This window comes from Lepidochelys kempii, chromosome 4 (assembly GCF_965140265.1).
Source record: "Lepidochelys kempii isolate rLepKem1 chromosome 4, rLepKem1.hap2, whole genome shotgun sequence".
Lineage (NCBI taxonomy): Eukaryota > Metazoa > Chordata > Testudines > Cheloniidae > Lepidochelys > Lepidochelys kempii.
In genome coordinates, this window is record NC_133259.1 from 52,282,535 (window position 1) to 52,298,523 (window position 15,989).

A 15,989-nucleotide genomic window follows, 5' to 3' on the forward strand; every position below is an offset into this window, starting at 1 on the left:
ACTTGTGTATCACCTTACATGTTTCATGATGTTTGTTACCTCCCCTTGTACTTTCCTTCTGATGTTTCAGACAAAACATTCCTATTCACCATCTGTCTTTGTACTTTTACTTCTGATGTTTCAGACAAAATATCACTATTCATCATTTTTGTCAAACCGTTTTATTGTATGGTAGGATCGGGTGTTCTTGTGCTGGCCAGCTGGAAAGTGTTTACATATTCAGTGTGTTGCAACAATGCTAGCAATAGTTCATGTACCAGTCACTGACTTGCAGGCAATCAGCTGCTTTTGTCAGGACCTGACTGTTGCTCATAGCATAACTCACAGACTTTTGTTCAGGCCTTAGGGTTTGAACCAGGCCCATGCTTCAGGCTCTCCCTTTCTACTACACCTGGGTTCTCAGATCTCATAGGACACTGCTTAATACAATATAATTGTCCAGATGCCAAAACATTTTTTTCTGTTTCATCTTCTTAAATTCATATAAAAATACCTTCAAAATAATAATAAAAAAATGTTGTATGGCCCAGTGATCCGATGGAAATGGGTTACCTGGCCTTGCAATGGGCCTAGAATCTGAAAGGGTGCCTTGTGGCTAGCTATGGCACCAACTGGTGGTTAGGTCAGCATACCTACGTCACTCAGAAATCTGGATTTTTCACACCCATGACCAATGTAGCTATGTTGACCAGGCCTTGGACTCCTTTTTTTTGTGCTTTACCCTGGGCCCTGAATTGCCATGGCAATTTACAAACCAATCCAACTTTGTGTGTGTGGTTTAGAGAGGTTTGAAAATTGAGCTTTAAACAACCTTAATTATAGAATAGCTAGGGCTCCTTCATAATTTTGCTAGTGCTGGTGAGACATTTGTGATAATAAATTATAAGAGACTTGTGTTGAATTGTTTGATTAATAAACTTAATCCACTTACCTAGCCAAAGAAAAAAGGAAGAAAGAAAAACATGTCTGCAATGGCCCCATGAAAGGCTGAAATACAGTTTGCTCACTGAGATTTAACTCTGCTGCCATACTGTACATTTTTCAAATGCATCCTGTTGGAACTATGCCAGGAATGATCCCTGGCAGTTCAAGGAGGAGAATTAGCACCTCAGAATAAAAATCAACTTAAAATCTTTCCCATCCATAGTTTGCTGTCTGCCCCAGCTCTTGTTTTGCCATCAGTCAGAAACGGGCATGTTTTATACATGTTTTGACTCCAGGCAGTAAGAGCAGAAAGCAGCCAAATCAGGCACTACTGCACTTGGGGGAAGGGGGTAAAATGGTGTTCAGCCAGAGCTACCCCTCCCTCCAGCATGCCACTGGACCCAGAATTGTGCAGAGAAGACAGCTGCCACTATGGGATCACTGGGACTCAAGCATTGACTCTCTTCCCCCCAGCTAGTGGCCTTGGGCGCAGAGAGGAGCCAGACAGAGACTCCAGCAGGAGGGAGCAGAAGCTGCCAAAGCTGAGTTCTTTGGAGAATGTTCAGCAGTTTTGACTAGAGATTCTCTGTCTTGCGCTGATTGGCTGTTTGCTCCAACCCCCTCCCTCCCTCACAGTCTCTTCATCTCAGCTTCACTCACACTGGCCACTCTTACTCTCCTTTCCACTGCCTTGTCCTCCCCACTCCACTCTTACTCTCCTTTCCGCTGCCTTGTCCTCCTCACTCCCTTTCCCTTAACTTTTCTTTCTATTTAGCTTATCCACACGCTAAGTAAACTCACCCCTCAAACGTATCATGCAACTAAAATGACATTTGGTGCTATCACATTGTTCACTCTGCTTGTGCGTTATACCTATCCTCTCTCCCTACTGTGTCTGTCTTGTCTAATTATATTGTAAGCTCTTAGGGGCAGGAACCATCTACTACTCTGGGTTTGTACAGAGCCTAGCACAACGGGGCCCCATTTTTGGTTGCCTATTAGACACTACTGTAATAAACATGATTAATTTGTACTAGAAGTGGGTATGGTCACATGATGGAAGATCAGACAAAAAGAAAAGGGGAGCCACTCCCCCCCACCAACTTCTGAATTCCAGTGCTGGATAGAGCAGGAAACAAACCAGAACCAACATAATTTGCTACCATGGATTTATTATTATTTATACACATCACCATCACAGATGAATTTGGTACTGTACATGTCCCAATCTAAATTGTTTGCAAGGTTTTTTGATTTAAGGATTTTGATTTAGTGCCAATTCCCCACTCCTAATTCTATATTTCTTCTCTGTGGCTGGGAAAAGGGAGTGTCTATGTGCCTGTGCATGCTGCCAAAATGCAAGAGTGATTCTGGATACTTTAGAATGCAATCTGAGAAATCACTGGGTTATTATTAAACCTTAACAGAGATGTGTGGCAGGGTGGACTAGGTCCGGAAGCCCCCTGTGGGAGGCCTCATGGTCCTGCATCACCCTGCCCCAGAATAGATCAGAGAGAAATCCAACAGACAGCCTAGAGTGGCTGCAGAGGAGCAGCCAATCCGGGGCCAGAAGAGCCCTATATAAGACAAGCAGCAGAGCAAAGAAGTTCAGTTTCTGTGTGGAGCTTGATGAGGGAGGACTGAGGGCCTAGCTGGCTGGTTGAACAGCAGGACTGCAGATAGCTCAGTGCAGAGAGCTCACCAGGTAGAACTGAGCCCAGCGGATGCTGCCAAAGACCAGGTGCCTGGCTGGACAGAATAGTAACAGAGCTGTCGAAAGGTCAGTGTGGGCAGGCTGAGCCTGGGGGACTGAGCATAAAACCTGGCCAGACCAGATGAGAGTACCGAGATGGGCCCTGCTGGTCTGGTACCAGACTGAGCCCAGGGAGGGCTGCTGAAAAGGACCCCCGTTGAGGGTACCAAGATGGGCTCCAGCTAGGTGTCTGAAAAAGGCAGCGCCTCTGGGAAGAAGTCTAAGAACTACAGCCCCATACCAGGGCAGTGATAAGAACTCAGGACTTTATACCAGAAGGGGGGGGACAGCATGTGTGGCTTGGCCAGAGGGCTGAGCTGCCAAAGACCAGCCAAGAGAACCAGTAGCTGTGGGGTGCTCAGATGAAGCAGGTGCCTCCCTGATGTAAGACCAAAAAAGAAAAAGCAGGCTCACACCTGAGAGAAAGGAGGCCATCCATGAGAGGGGGGTACTGCCTCTCCCTCCCATGAAAAGACTGTTTGCAGGCACTATTGGACAGAGAAAAGGGGGCACGCTTGAGAGGTGGGTGCTGACGCCGTTACAGGATGCCATTTCTCCTCAAGCCTGTGGAATTTCAATTTTATCGGATATACACATTGCTAGCCCTCACCCAGGAGGAACACTCTCTTCCTCCCACAAAATTAGGTCAGTACCACAATGGGCTCTTTAAATATTATGTCACTTCTTATTCAGACACCAAATACAGCTGCTATGGCAGTGCTGATTGACCTTATTCCTGAAACCCAAAGACCAGGCTGGTCAAGGGAGTGTGAGCACAAGCTCTGTATCTGACCCAGACTGCTTGCAAGGCACTAGCAGAAACTCTAGAAAACTGGACTGGCCTCCGGATAAAAATCCTCCTTGAGGAAAAAGCCTGAAGTTTAGTGTCAAGAAGTAAATGCACTAGAATCCATCAATCTCTGAGTGTATTACTCCTGTCATGATCCTCTATTAATTTAATCCAACTTCTAATGCAAAGTAAGTTTATAAGCTGCCTAGCTAACAGAAATCACTTACCCCAACATCTGTTCTTGACTCCTTGTGTTCAGACAGGACACGGATGCGGACCTGGGAAAAACAAATCAGTTGTGGGTTTGGTATTTCTTGAAAGGGAAATCAGAGAGAGACTTGCTTATGGATTTATTTCCATAGCTTTCTACCTTTTTTTGCAGAGGGGGGTGAGGGAGGGGGAGGGTACTGGGGGACTGGTGCCAATCCAGTCAGTTTCTAAACACTAATTTTCTTTTAATAATTTACCACTTCAATTTTTTTGGCATCCTGCTAAAGTCCTATTTCTGAGAAACTCATTTATCATTCGGAAACTTCCTGATTCTCCGCAGCAGAGAGGACTATACTCAACTGCTCCTTTCATAACTTCAGACCTTTACCAAAATGACTGTTAGGTTATAAAATACCTCACAGCCTCTTTACCTAGAGTCATTCTCAGGAACCAACATTCTTCAAACAGTAGAACGACTTATGAATATAACAGGGTGGATTATATTGCAGTTTCTCCTACAAAAGTCCACGATTTCATGCATACACACTTATAAACACTTCACCCACGTATGTATGTATCTTGGGAGTTTTCTACACCCTAACTTGGACTGGTTTAACTAAGGGTATTTTTAAACCAGTTTAGTTAAACCAGTACAAGTCTGTGTGTAGATACTCTTACTTCAGTTTAAAAGTAGCTTATTTGATTGTTCCAAAGTGGGTAAACACTTGAATAGACATTGGGCCTGAGAGAGAATGAGAGAGAAAATGACTTTGTAGTCCAGTGTTTAAGGCACCCAGGCAGAAGGTGGGAGACCCAGGGTCCAGTTCCCTCCTCTAATCATTATTTCATTGTTCACAATTGAACAACTTTAACAGGAGAGACTGAGGGAGTCTCACATCAGAATATCCCATAGTTCAATGGTTAGAGCACTTTCCTGAGAAGTGGGAGATCACTGTTCAAATCTCTTTCTCCCCTCTCTCCCGGTACCGAGGAGGGAATGGAACCTGGTGAGTGCTCTAACCATTGGGCTCAGAGTTACTGCGTAATGTGGGCACCAGCAACACTACCTCCTCCTGCTGCGAGATTCTGAATCAGACATGATCTGGTAGGTGGCCTCTGAGCATACCTACTGGATCAGGCAACTCAGGCAGACAAATATCTATCTTCCCCCTCAGGCAGACGAATATCTATCTATCTTTCATGAATTGCTCTGGGGCTTAGTCAAGAGGTAGGCATTCAGATGCCTAGAGGAAGGCAACAGAGCACAGATGCAGAAACGTAGGCACGGAGAAAATTTGGACCATGAAAAATTAGGCATTAAGTGAGTTTAAGTGCCTACGGAGTTCACAGTGGAGCCAAAACTGGGACTTAGGTGCCTAACTCTGGGGTTTAGATGCCTTAGTACTTTTGTGATACCCTGTACCTGTCTCCTTTCCACAAGCCCTTCAAGGTCATCTGTGTACCTAGGCATTCATGGAAGGCACAGTCCCTGCACTCCTTCTAAGAGTAGGGCCTCAAGTTGTCCCTGGCCTTTTACAGGATGCAGCTTCCTTGTATGCATGACTACTCTTCATTTCGCCAACAAAGAACAAGGAAAATCTGGCCTAATATTCATTTTAATAATCTGTTTTCCAAACACTGATAATTGTAGGTATTTTTAGTATGTATATAATTTTCTTATGTGGAACCTTAGAATGAAGTTGAAACTCAGTACAGTCTTTCTAAACATTTCTTATGTTGGCATTTGTCATAAAACAGAACCCACTCATCCTTTAACACCCCCCCACACACACCTGTTAGTTTAAATATGAGATGAGAGTTAAGGAGCTCTTTCATAGAATCATAGAATATCAGGGTTGGAAGGGACCTCAGGAGGTCATCTAGTCCAACCCCCTGCTCAAAGCAGGGCCAATCCCCAATTAAATCATCCCAGCCAGGGCTTTGTCAAGCCTGACCTTAAAAACTTCTATGGAAGGAGATTTTACTACCTCCCTAGGTAACGCATTCCAGTGTTTCACCACCCTCCAAGTGAAAAAGTTTTTCCTAATATCCAACCTAAACCTCCCCCACTGCAACTTGAGACCATTACTCCTTGTCCTGTCATCTTCTACCATTGAGAATAGTCTAGAACCATCCTCTTTGGAACCACCTCTCAGGTAGTTGAAAGCAGCTATCAAATCCCCTCTCATTCTTCTCTTCTGCAGACTAAACAATCCCAGTTCCCTCAGCCTCTCCTCATAAGTCATGTGTTCCAGACCCCTAATCATTTTTGTTGCCCTTCGCTGGACTCTCTCCAATTTATCCACATCCTTCTTGTAGTGTGGGGCCCAAAACTGGACACAGTACTCCAGATAAGGCCTCACCAATGTCGAATAGAGGGAAACGATCACGTCCCTCGATCTGCTGGCTATGCCCCTACGTATACATCCCAAAATGCCACTGGCCTTCTTGGCAACAAGGGCACACTGCTGACTCATATCCAGCTTCTCGTCCACTGTCACCCCTAGGTCCCTTTCTGCAGAACTGCTGCGAAAGAACCTTTCCTTAAAGGTACCCAGAGTTTGGAGTGAGGAAACATTTCTCTTCTCAGGCAGTTGCTGTGCTATGATTTTCACAGTAAGAAGAATATTTCTTTCACAAAAGCCTGGAGACAGCAAGGAAATGTTACATTTCACCCACTGAAGGACCAATCATCTGGTCCACATTAAAAATGTATGGGAATCCTCATTTGGCTATTATTAGATATTCCTGTGTATTCCTCCAGTTAAACTGGCAGGTCAGAGGAATATTGCTTTTATGCAGACCACTTATTTCTACTTTTCACATAAAGTTAATATTTAAAATTTAGAGTAGTTATAAACATGTTTTACAAGTGAAAATAGGCAATGGAGTGGCTACAGTTAGTATGCATTTTTAACAAAATAAATCTGTGAAAGCTGATAACTAAAAAGTAACATCTGGCCCAGAGTTGCAGTGATGTAATTCCCTTTTCTTATTAAAATGATTATAAACTATTTTTATATAGTATGAGCAAACAATTTGTTTAAGAACTACTGTACAAACTATCTGTACTTCAGTGATTTCTATGGAGCTGTTTGCATCCAGACTCCTATTCAGCAAAACTTTCAAGTCATGTTTAATTTTAAGCATATGCGTGAGTCCTGTTAAAACTGAAGTCCAACTGATTTGTTGAACTGAAGTCCTTGGGCACCGATGAAAAAACTAACTAGATGGTAAATTCTACAGAATACTGAGTGTCCTCTACTCTCACAGAAGTCAATACAAATGGAGAGGTCTCACACCTCACAGGAGGTACTCAGAACCTTGCAAGACTGGTCCCGTACTCTATTGTATATTGCCCCAATTTTGGAGAGCAAGCATTCTTCTGCATAGAGAATCTTTCTTGAATCAGGACCTATATGAGGCAGGGATGGAGGAAATGTATAAAACAGCAAACCTAGAGTGCAGATTTCTGTGTGGTAAAAATATCCACTTTAATATACAGTGAATTAATCAAATGAGGGAAACAATGTCTGTTAAGATGAAGAATTGCAAAAGAACAACTTTAATTTAAATAAACACTGAGGGATTAGTTAGAAAAATTATTTACAAACGTTGTCACTTTGAGTTGCTTTCTGATTCAGCCATATTCACACACCTTTTTCTGACCACTTTAGAGTCAATTTTTATGCAAACAAATTTTTGCTAGGACTAATGCCAGAGAACAGCTGCCTTTTGTGTAAGTGGCTGTAGTAATAAGATTACATGTGAAAACAGGTATTTATAAGGGCTGCTCAAAAAAATTTTTAAACTGTTCTTCAATGAAAAACAGTTTCAGCTGAATGAATTTTACTGTGAAAATTTTGTGTGTGGAAATTTTCAGTTTTTTGTCAAACTGGACACCCAAAAACTGAAATATTTTGATTCAGATATTCCACAATGCCACACGGGACTCATAGTTGGGTTGCCTAGCGTACCAATGCCCCTGTCTGGGCTGTGCTCCCCACCTAGATATCATCTCCCATGAGACTCCCATGATGCACTGCCTCCCCTTGCGAAGAGGGCAGACCAGGACGCCTCAGAGATGTAGTCCAACCAGGGAGGCCAGACTACTGAGAAAAATGGGAGTATGAGGCATCTTAATTACAGCTTCGATGAGACACCGTAAAGGCATTTTTCAGTTCAACTATTCTGGGTTTTGGTCGAAGTATTGTTTGATTTGTTTGTTTTTTTCTTCATCAAAAAGTCAAAATGTTCCACCAAAAACAGGACCTATTTTCCAACCTGCTCTTTTATTTATGGCTTGTGCTGGAATGGCTCAAACTCTTTTTTTTTCCTTTTTTTTTAAATGAAGTTTTGGACAACAAGAAATAGAAATAACAACATGTGACCTATTAAACTTCACAAACAACAACAGTAAATAGGCAAAGAAACAGTCAAAACAAAATGGTGATTTTCAAAGAACTCACAGGCTGAAATATATTTACATAAAGTGTTCAGAAAATAATTATAAATAACTAACACATTCATCAAAGTCTCTGGATAATATACAAAAGGAAGAAAAGGTAATAGTTCACCCAGCTCTAGACCGAAGTCATGATGAAAAATGAAACACAGAATTAAAAAGAATTTTGAAAAGCAAATAATCTCTCAGTACATTTTGTAACTAAACAAACTACTGCTACTTTTTGGCATCTCGTTATAAATAGGAAACCCTCAGCTTCACAAGGGGATAATTAGGGCAATTCTAATCCATTTTCCACAACTAAAGATAAACTTGAATCTCAGACACACAATACGCTATCAGAGGGTGTTTTCTTTCCCCTAATTTGCTCTGTGCTTCTGAGAGTAAAATCTGACCCATCAAGGAGTTTGTTTGCTCTGGTCTGGAACAAGATGAAGCAAACCTTAACAAATTACTTTCTTACACTCAGAGACCATATGTTTTTTCAAGACAGTAGAAAAGATAAACATGCAGCGCAGTTCTCTGACTTGTATTTGCCCTGTAGACGAACAGAAGGCATTGCAACTATCACTATTACAAATTAGAAAAACCAGGTGGGTGAGGTAATACCTTTTATTAGACAAGGCTCATCCTGGGACCAACATGGCTACAACAACACTGCAAACTAGTAAAAATATTCATTAGAAATTTTAATCTCTTTACCACACATTCACAGCACAAAGAATCATTATTAACATTAGAACACAATCCATTTTTAGTGCACGTACCACCGAATTATCTAAGTGCCAAATTTCTCCATGCATAAAAAGTTACATTGAGTTTCAACTATCCTTCTTGTAGTCCTTTACCAAAATGTAAAAGACAGTATTGTATTATTAAACAGGGCATCTATTTTGGTCATTCATGGCAGACTACTTCACATCTACACTATGTTGGAGATCAGTTGACTGAGCCATTATCATTACCAACACCTCCTCAGTGCTATAAAAGAATTAGCATAATTAAAAACGAAGACACTTTTTAGTCTTACACCTTTTAACATGTCATAGGCAATTAATTCAAAGTGGAAGTGAAAGAGCATTTCTTTTCTTTTTTGAATATTTCATGCCTGACCTAAGTTCAAGCCTCTCTTCATGTCAGTTTATAACTGAAGGCTTGGTTTGTATATAGTATATTTCTCTCTTATTATGATGATTTAAAGTTATATTAACAGGCTAGATTCAGCTCTGTTACATCAGTGTAAATCTTGAGTAACTCCACTGGCTTCTGAAGTGGCTCATAGTACTTATTACTCTGAATTGCACATGTATTATACAGTTCATACCTTCTATTAAGTGCTCCAGCCGTCTCATAGTAAGCAGATTTTTGCCACATGTAGTTATTATGAGAATACATCACGAGGTGAGACAAAGTAAGATTGACCACTGTAGTATTCCTTGGTAAGGTGATCTACGGTCCTGGCTATGCTAGCCTTTTCCGGCAAGTATTCCACTGATGGTAGCAATGGTCAAAGTCCTATTGCAGATAAGGCAGTCATGTTCATTGACAGTTCTACTCCCATTTTATCTGGACCTGCTCTGAGAAAGCACCTTTTCTGTGCAGGCACCCTTTCTGCACAAGTAATTGCCTCTACTGACATTTTGTCTGGAGAGCGCAGGCACTGAACACAGAGCCAGCAGCACTAGCCTCTACAGAAGGTGCAGGTGGGGGTACAACCATAATCACGCCACCCTAACCACTGCAGAACTTGCCAGTGATGGAGGGGAGTGCAAGCTGCACTCTTCTTAGGGTGTCAGAGCTGATGCTTCAGCAGAGTCAACCAGAATCCCACTTCAAGTTCTTGCTGCAGTGCAGGAACTCTACATACCCCTTTCCTCAGTCTAGCTACATCTCTAAAACGCCATGCAAGCCAATTGTGGCATATAAATAAGTAATACTACTGCTGTCATGAATACAACAAAATGTAATTACCATAATAAATGGGGTAGAAAGAATAAGATTGCTGGAGGGTGTAGAGTTGGCTCAGGTATCAAACGCCAAGAAATCTTCACTTGTACATGGAAGGGGTCTGGCATTAATAAAGGTGAATGGTCAAGTGCCATAAACATCAGTATTAGAGATGTTAGCTCTTATGACCAGGAAGAGATGCAACATGGTGGAGAAGTTTGGTGACAACACAAAAATGGAAGAGGTAGCAGAACTCAGCAACACTATGTTTCGTGTTGGTCAGTTTTGTAAGATTTTAGTATTCCTGGTTCAAGGTTGCTAACTGAAATCCAAGTCTTGAAACTATAGATAATGATATCACACTTTGTTAGAAAAACAAAAAAGGACTATTCTGGAGATACTGGTTTTCCCGAAAATTATGGTAAGATTTTGGAGGTTGTAACTTACTGCATGACTGCTGGCAGTGCCTGGCACAACTGAAATTTTTCAGATTTTTACATTAATTATGCAGCATTCGCCAGCTCCTTAACTTTTACAGAATAGGCCTCCTTCTCCTATGTTTTGCAGATTTATTTTTAAAAGAAGGTATTTATGAAACAACGAACAACTACAAATCCAAAGGTATTTCCTCTTTAGTTAGAAGATTAACCCTTTACTGGACAGTTTAAATGACATAACTTCAGGCAGCAAAGACATACATTGTATTTAAACAGTCTTTGTCACACAATTGTTTATAGAACAGGAGACATGGTTCTAATATAAAATTTAATACCGGACAAATGGGAAACAAGAAAACAGAATTTAAAGGATTTTCACCCTACCACAGTGCCCTGGCACAAGGTGGAATATGTGCCCGCTCTTGTTTGGATTGCGTTACATCAAGGGCTACAATTACAAAAAAAATAAATTTATGTACCTGAAGTGCCCAAATGAAAGGACAAGCATACCTGCATACAGCTGAACACTTTTACTAGGTGGTGTTTAAAGCTCAGGTTGTAGCTCCCCTTATGGAGTAGGGGTAGTATAAGCATCTTTCCTCCCTACTTGTGCCCACCATCCCCATCCACTGCATTAGCCTGCTAAATCATAGACAGAATTGCTCCTCCCCTAAGGAGCAATTTCCAAGAGAGGATGGGGTGAGCAAAGAGGACAGGGAATTTAAAGAGGTGTCACAGAGTGCTCTTCTCCCCCGCTCTCATGCAACTGGAGAGTCACTGGAGACATTCCACTTCTCCGAGGCAGAACGCCTCCCAATGTTCCCCCAAGGACAGTGTGTGTCTGCACCACTCCCAGATCCAGGGCAGTGGCTAAAGAGTGCAAAGACTATGAAAAACACTGGGAGATTTCCTTGAGTGAGGACTGAGGTCAGCAGGATTTGGACCAATAGTATGTGGAACTTGATGTATAAATAAAGGAGAGGACAAAAGTAAATTGGCAGTCATGGATAAAGGGTCTTCTGTATGGTCAGACAAATACATTTTCAACAGTTAGGGTGGCAAACTGCACTCCAATGCTTACAAAACTAATTCCATGCTTCCTCAATTATAAAGCAACATCCTTTCTGTAATGATTTGCTTATCTTTTCCCATAAATAAAAAAATGATAGATTTGAGTGTAAACATATTTAGAAAATTGTTTCCCCCCATTTTGTTTTTATTAGTCTTACATTAAGAAGTCAGCCATAACACCTCCCCCAAATCCATACAACAATATAAAATAACAAATGAAGAGACCAAAAATAAAATTTCAGGGACTATGAAAATCATACCTTTTACACAGTTATAACACCACCACTATCTATGTCTGATTCTCTGTCACACAGCTATTCATATGACAGATGACTTACTCTTGAAGACAGAGCCCAAGTTCAATCTATATCTCACAGTCAAAGTAAATATGAAAAGGCTGCCAAATCTGTCTGTGTAAATTCAAATAATTTAATGTGTGTTCAGTATACGTAATGAAAAAAATGAAAGAAGGGGAAAGGCCTATTTATTTAACTTGCTAATAAGGTACACAGTATGAGCAATATGTTCATTTTTTAACTATTTGAAAGAACAATTTTTCCAGCGATAAAGATCTGACAAACTATAATTAATATATGGGAGGGAATAAAAGTAATTTGAAGAAAAATGGTCTTTATAAATTAAAGATAATTAACAATTGAGCCTCAGCATCATTAAAAATAGATGTTCACCGACTGCCATTCATTAATTTCTTCTTTACAGAGACTCAGAGTACAGATCGTCTGTGGGTGTAAATGGCTGTCACTTTGTTAACTTCAGTGGAGGTGGAAAGGTCACACATTGTTGGCCCTAGCAAAACTACAACAAAATACAGGTCCACACTGTAATAGCTTCCCCACAACTTCCTCTGCACAGTGGAAACACCTTTATTGGGTTCTGGGAGCAGGTGCAGGCAAAGGAAGACCTTGCCATGTGACTTCAATGCACGTATCAGACACCCATAAAAGAAAACAGCTACCAGATGTAGATCAATCACTGGGGGCCTGAGACACTGGCCTACTCAGAAAAATGAAAAGTGAAAGTAAAGTAAAGGCACCATTCACCGCTGTTAATTTAACTGCATGGTAGTAAAGGCACCATTCACCGCTGTTAACTGCATGGTAGTATTTCCATCTCTTGGAAAAAGAATCGAAAAGGAGACAGATGCTCAAATGCCCCACAAACTGCTTAGTGCATTTTATAATGAAGGGCTCTGTGGTGCTCAATGATCGCATAGTGCTTAATGTGCTTACAAGAGCTATGCTGTATTCTGAGTCCGGTTCCATTTGGCTGCACATAACAAGAGTTTCACAGCATCCTGCCCAGACTCTGTCTGGGAAGATCAGCCCCTAAAGGCATCGCTACGAATACCACAAGCTCCAAGGCAGCAGCAGCATCATAACTTCATGGAAGGTGCCCACAGTTCAGTGAACAGCCTGGCTTGATGTACTCTTTTGAGGGTCTTTAATTACTAAGCACAGAAGACCTTAAAGCAAGTGACTGTGACCCAACTAAAATTTTGACCTGCTGCAGCCACTGGCAATCACACAAGGACTCTCAGACCACACATTTATATCCCCACAAAAATAAAGTGACCTTGAACACAGTGAATCATCCAGAGTTCATCACAGTGGTAAGCAACAATTGATACGGTCAACACTGATCTTAGGTAGCTACATCATTAACTGAAATGTACATGCTTCTGTTTCACTTAGCTGTTGGTTGCCAGTCAGTTTTTATGGCTCAGGAAAGCACCCTAACTTCAATTTTTTTTGTCATTATATTGCCTGATTTTCTAAGAGTAGCAAAATATGTGAATGGTTTTCCACCTGTCTCCAGTTACTGTTGAACAAAATGCAGGCAGGTTAAAATACTGCACAATTAGATATTCTACACACCACCTCAGTTTCTAAATTTTACATAGTATAGCACCATGCCTGGTAGGTTTTGTATTCATGAGAAAGTAGTATTTTGTCTTATGTTGCTAATTTTCTTCACACAAATGTATGACCCATAATGCAAATTAGAATAAGGGATAAGTAAGAGGATGCTGTAAGACAAAATTCTGAGTACAAAAACTTCTTCCTGAATTGTTTAAAATTTGATGAATGGTGCACTATTACTCAGGGCATCTCACAAGATGCTGAAATGAGTTAGCTCAAGTTTCTTATTCCTAAATATAATAAGCATTTCAACGGCACTTTTGAAAAAATAAAATCCGTTTTTCTGTGTGTGTTCCATTTTGCATGTCAAAGCCCATAGCTATTTGTTTAAAATACATTCAAATTTTAGCCTCAGAAATCTTACTACAAATCAAAGCATCCTAACACCCGAAATGAAATGCAAGCTACAAGCAAGATAGGCACTTTATACCTGTGTTAACTGTATGTATTCCCAACATTCCTAGTGCTTGAAAGCATACACCAACATTCAATTAAACAATTCAAATAAATTATACAAATACAATTCAAACATTAAACACAAAAACATTCTTCCTTCCCTAAGCAACCGAAGACCTTTCAATATTTTATATATGGTTTTCATAGGCTTTCAGGCTTGGGGGAGCACTTGAAAGCTAGAATCTTAAAATTCTAAATTCTTTGCATCTGGAACAGTCCTATTCCTGCTATACACATTCTATCTAATCTTCCTTTAAAAGTTGGTATTCTTGCTTTGTGGGTGCCTAGAGAGTCAGACTATAGAAGGTCTCCTAACTTCAGAAGCACAGTGAGCTAGCTTAATTACATAATAAAGCAACGGGGCTGTCCATTTCTCACTCCCTGTGATGGAAGAAGCAAAGAGAACTGCCAATACAATTTCCCAGTCAAAAAGCTAAATGTTTTTGGATTTCCTTTATTTAAAGTGAATTGCACTGCAAGCTTTTTACAGTAATTCTGTGCCAAAATACCTGAACTCTGCTATGGATGAGCCACCTGTAGAGTTGTGTCTACACTAAGGAATTTCAGCAAGAGAATTCCACCAGTTAGTACCTGTTCAGCTGTACCACTGAGAGCCCTTGCATAAAAGGGACTCCGGCTGCTTAAAATGGCTCTACCATCACATCAGTTAATCTGATCAGCGTTTGTAGGCAGTGTCCAACACAAAGGTTAATGTGTTTCCAATGGAAAGCATGTTCTAAAGATAAGAGACATGCTGTATCTTTGCTTCATCTTAGAATATAAAGTACAGTATATGAACATTTTCTATCAAATGACCCCAAGCAAAAAAAAAAAAAAAACAGAACAAGTTTGCTGGTCAGAAAACAAGAAAAGTAATAACCAAAAAATGCCACTTATACTGTACATCTCCTTGTGTTTGGGAGCCCAAATTAGAATCAGAAAAAAAATTATTTGGGGATTTTATTCACCTATACAAGTCAGAATGCTCTGCAAGATCAAGACACGAGTTCAGTCTAATTGGAAAGAAACTCCATGCTACGTGTACACATATGCACATATTTTACTTCTATGTCTAAATCTAGTAGCACAGTCTCAAATATGTGAGTTGCCAGATTATGATAGTTTTTGTTCTGTTTTAAAACATAGATAAGCTTATAAAAGTTACCCTTTTACATTTGCTTTTTAAAGCAGAAGCTCAGCAGTCATCAGATGCAAAGGAGCTCAGACAGGTGGGAAAGGAGAAAATGTGTTCCTTTTACTGCACAAGGGTAATCATCTGGAATGTCCTTAATTTCTTTACATTTAAGATGATGTTGGGGACAGGGAAAGCATCTGAAAACCTAATAAAAGTGGTTTATTACTTTTATCTTAAATACTGCTGATAGAGGGCTAATTTCTGACTGCCCCCTCCTCAGGAAAAACTTAGATTGACTTCCTGGGACTTAAACTGATAGAATGTTAGCTACTGTATAGCATTGCTAGGCAGTTATCCTAAAATTAATATAATAATAAACCTAAGAGCTTGATCCCACAAAAAGACCTGCAAGCCAGGAAAGGTCACAGGTCTCAGCACTGCAGGAGGTCTTAAGCTATTCAACACAAATTGAAGCCTGCGCAAGGAACTCCTCCTCCCCAAAATAACAGCTCCTCATCTGCAAGTAGCAGAGCTTCCTAGGAGGCAGAAAACATACATATCAGATCTCCAACACCCACAGTCCTTACTCCCATCAAAATCCCAGGCACCCCCACACAAACACCAGTTTGGTAAGGGGAAGTTAATGGACAACTCTAATTGGCAAAAACTTTTGTATAGGTTCACGGATAGGAGGCAGTAGCAGTGCTAGAGGCATAGTCGCAGAAAGTCACAGGAAGATTTTTTTTGTTTGTTTTATTTATTTTTTAAAGAAAACCCTTTCATTTTGGGAAGGGATTCTGATTGTTGGTGGGCTGTGTTGTTTAAAGGGGACCAATTCTCCTCCAGTTAGAACTCAGAGAA

General features: G+C 40.6%; 1 protein-coding gene across 4 annotated transcripts in view; it reads right to left on the bottom strand.

The window, feature by feature from the left end:
* Positions 1-15,989, bottom strand: part of INPP4B (inositol polyphosphate-4-phosphatase type II B) — a 486,205-nt gene that overhangs the window by 192,201 nt on the left and 278,015 nt on the right. For all 4 annotated transcript variants that reach the window (XM_073341213.1, XM_073341212.1, XM_073341215.1 and 1 more), the window contains one exon: positions 3,695-3,745. In XM_073341213.1, the coding sequence (XP_073197314.1) occupies positions 3,695-3,745 (51 nt within the window). The remainder of the gene's footprint in view (positions 1-3,694; positions 3,746-15,989) is intronic.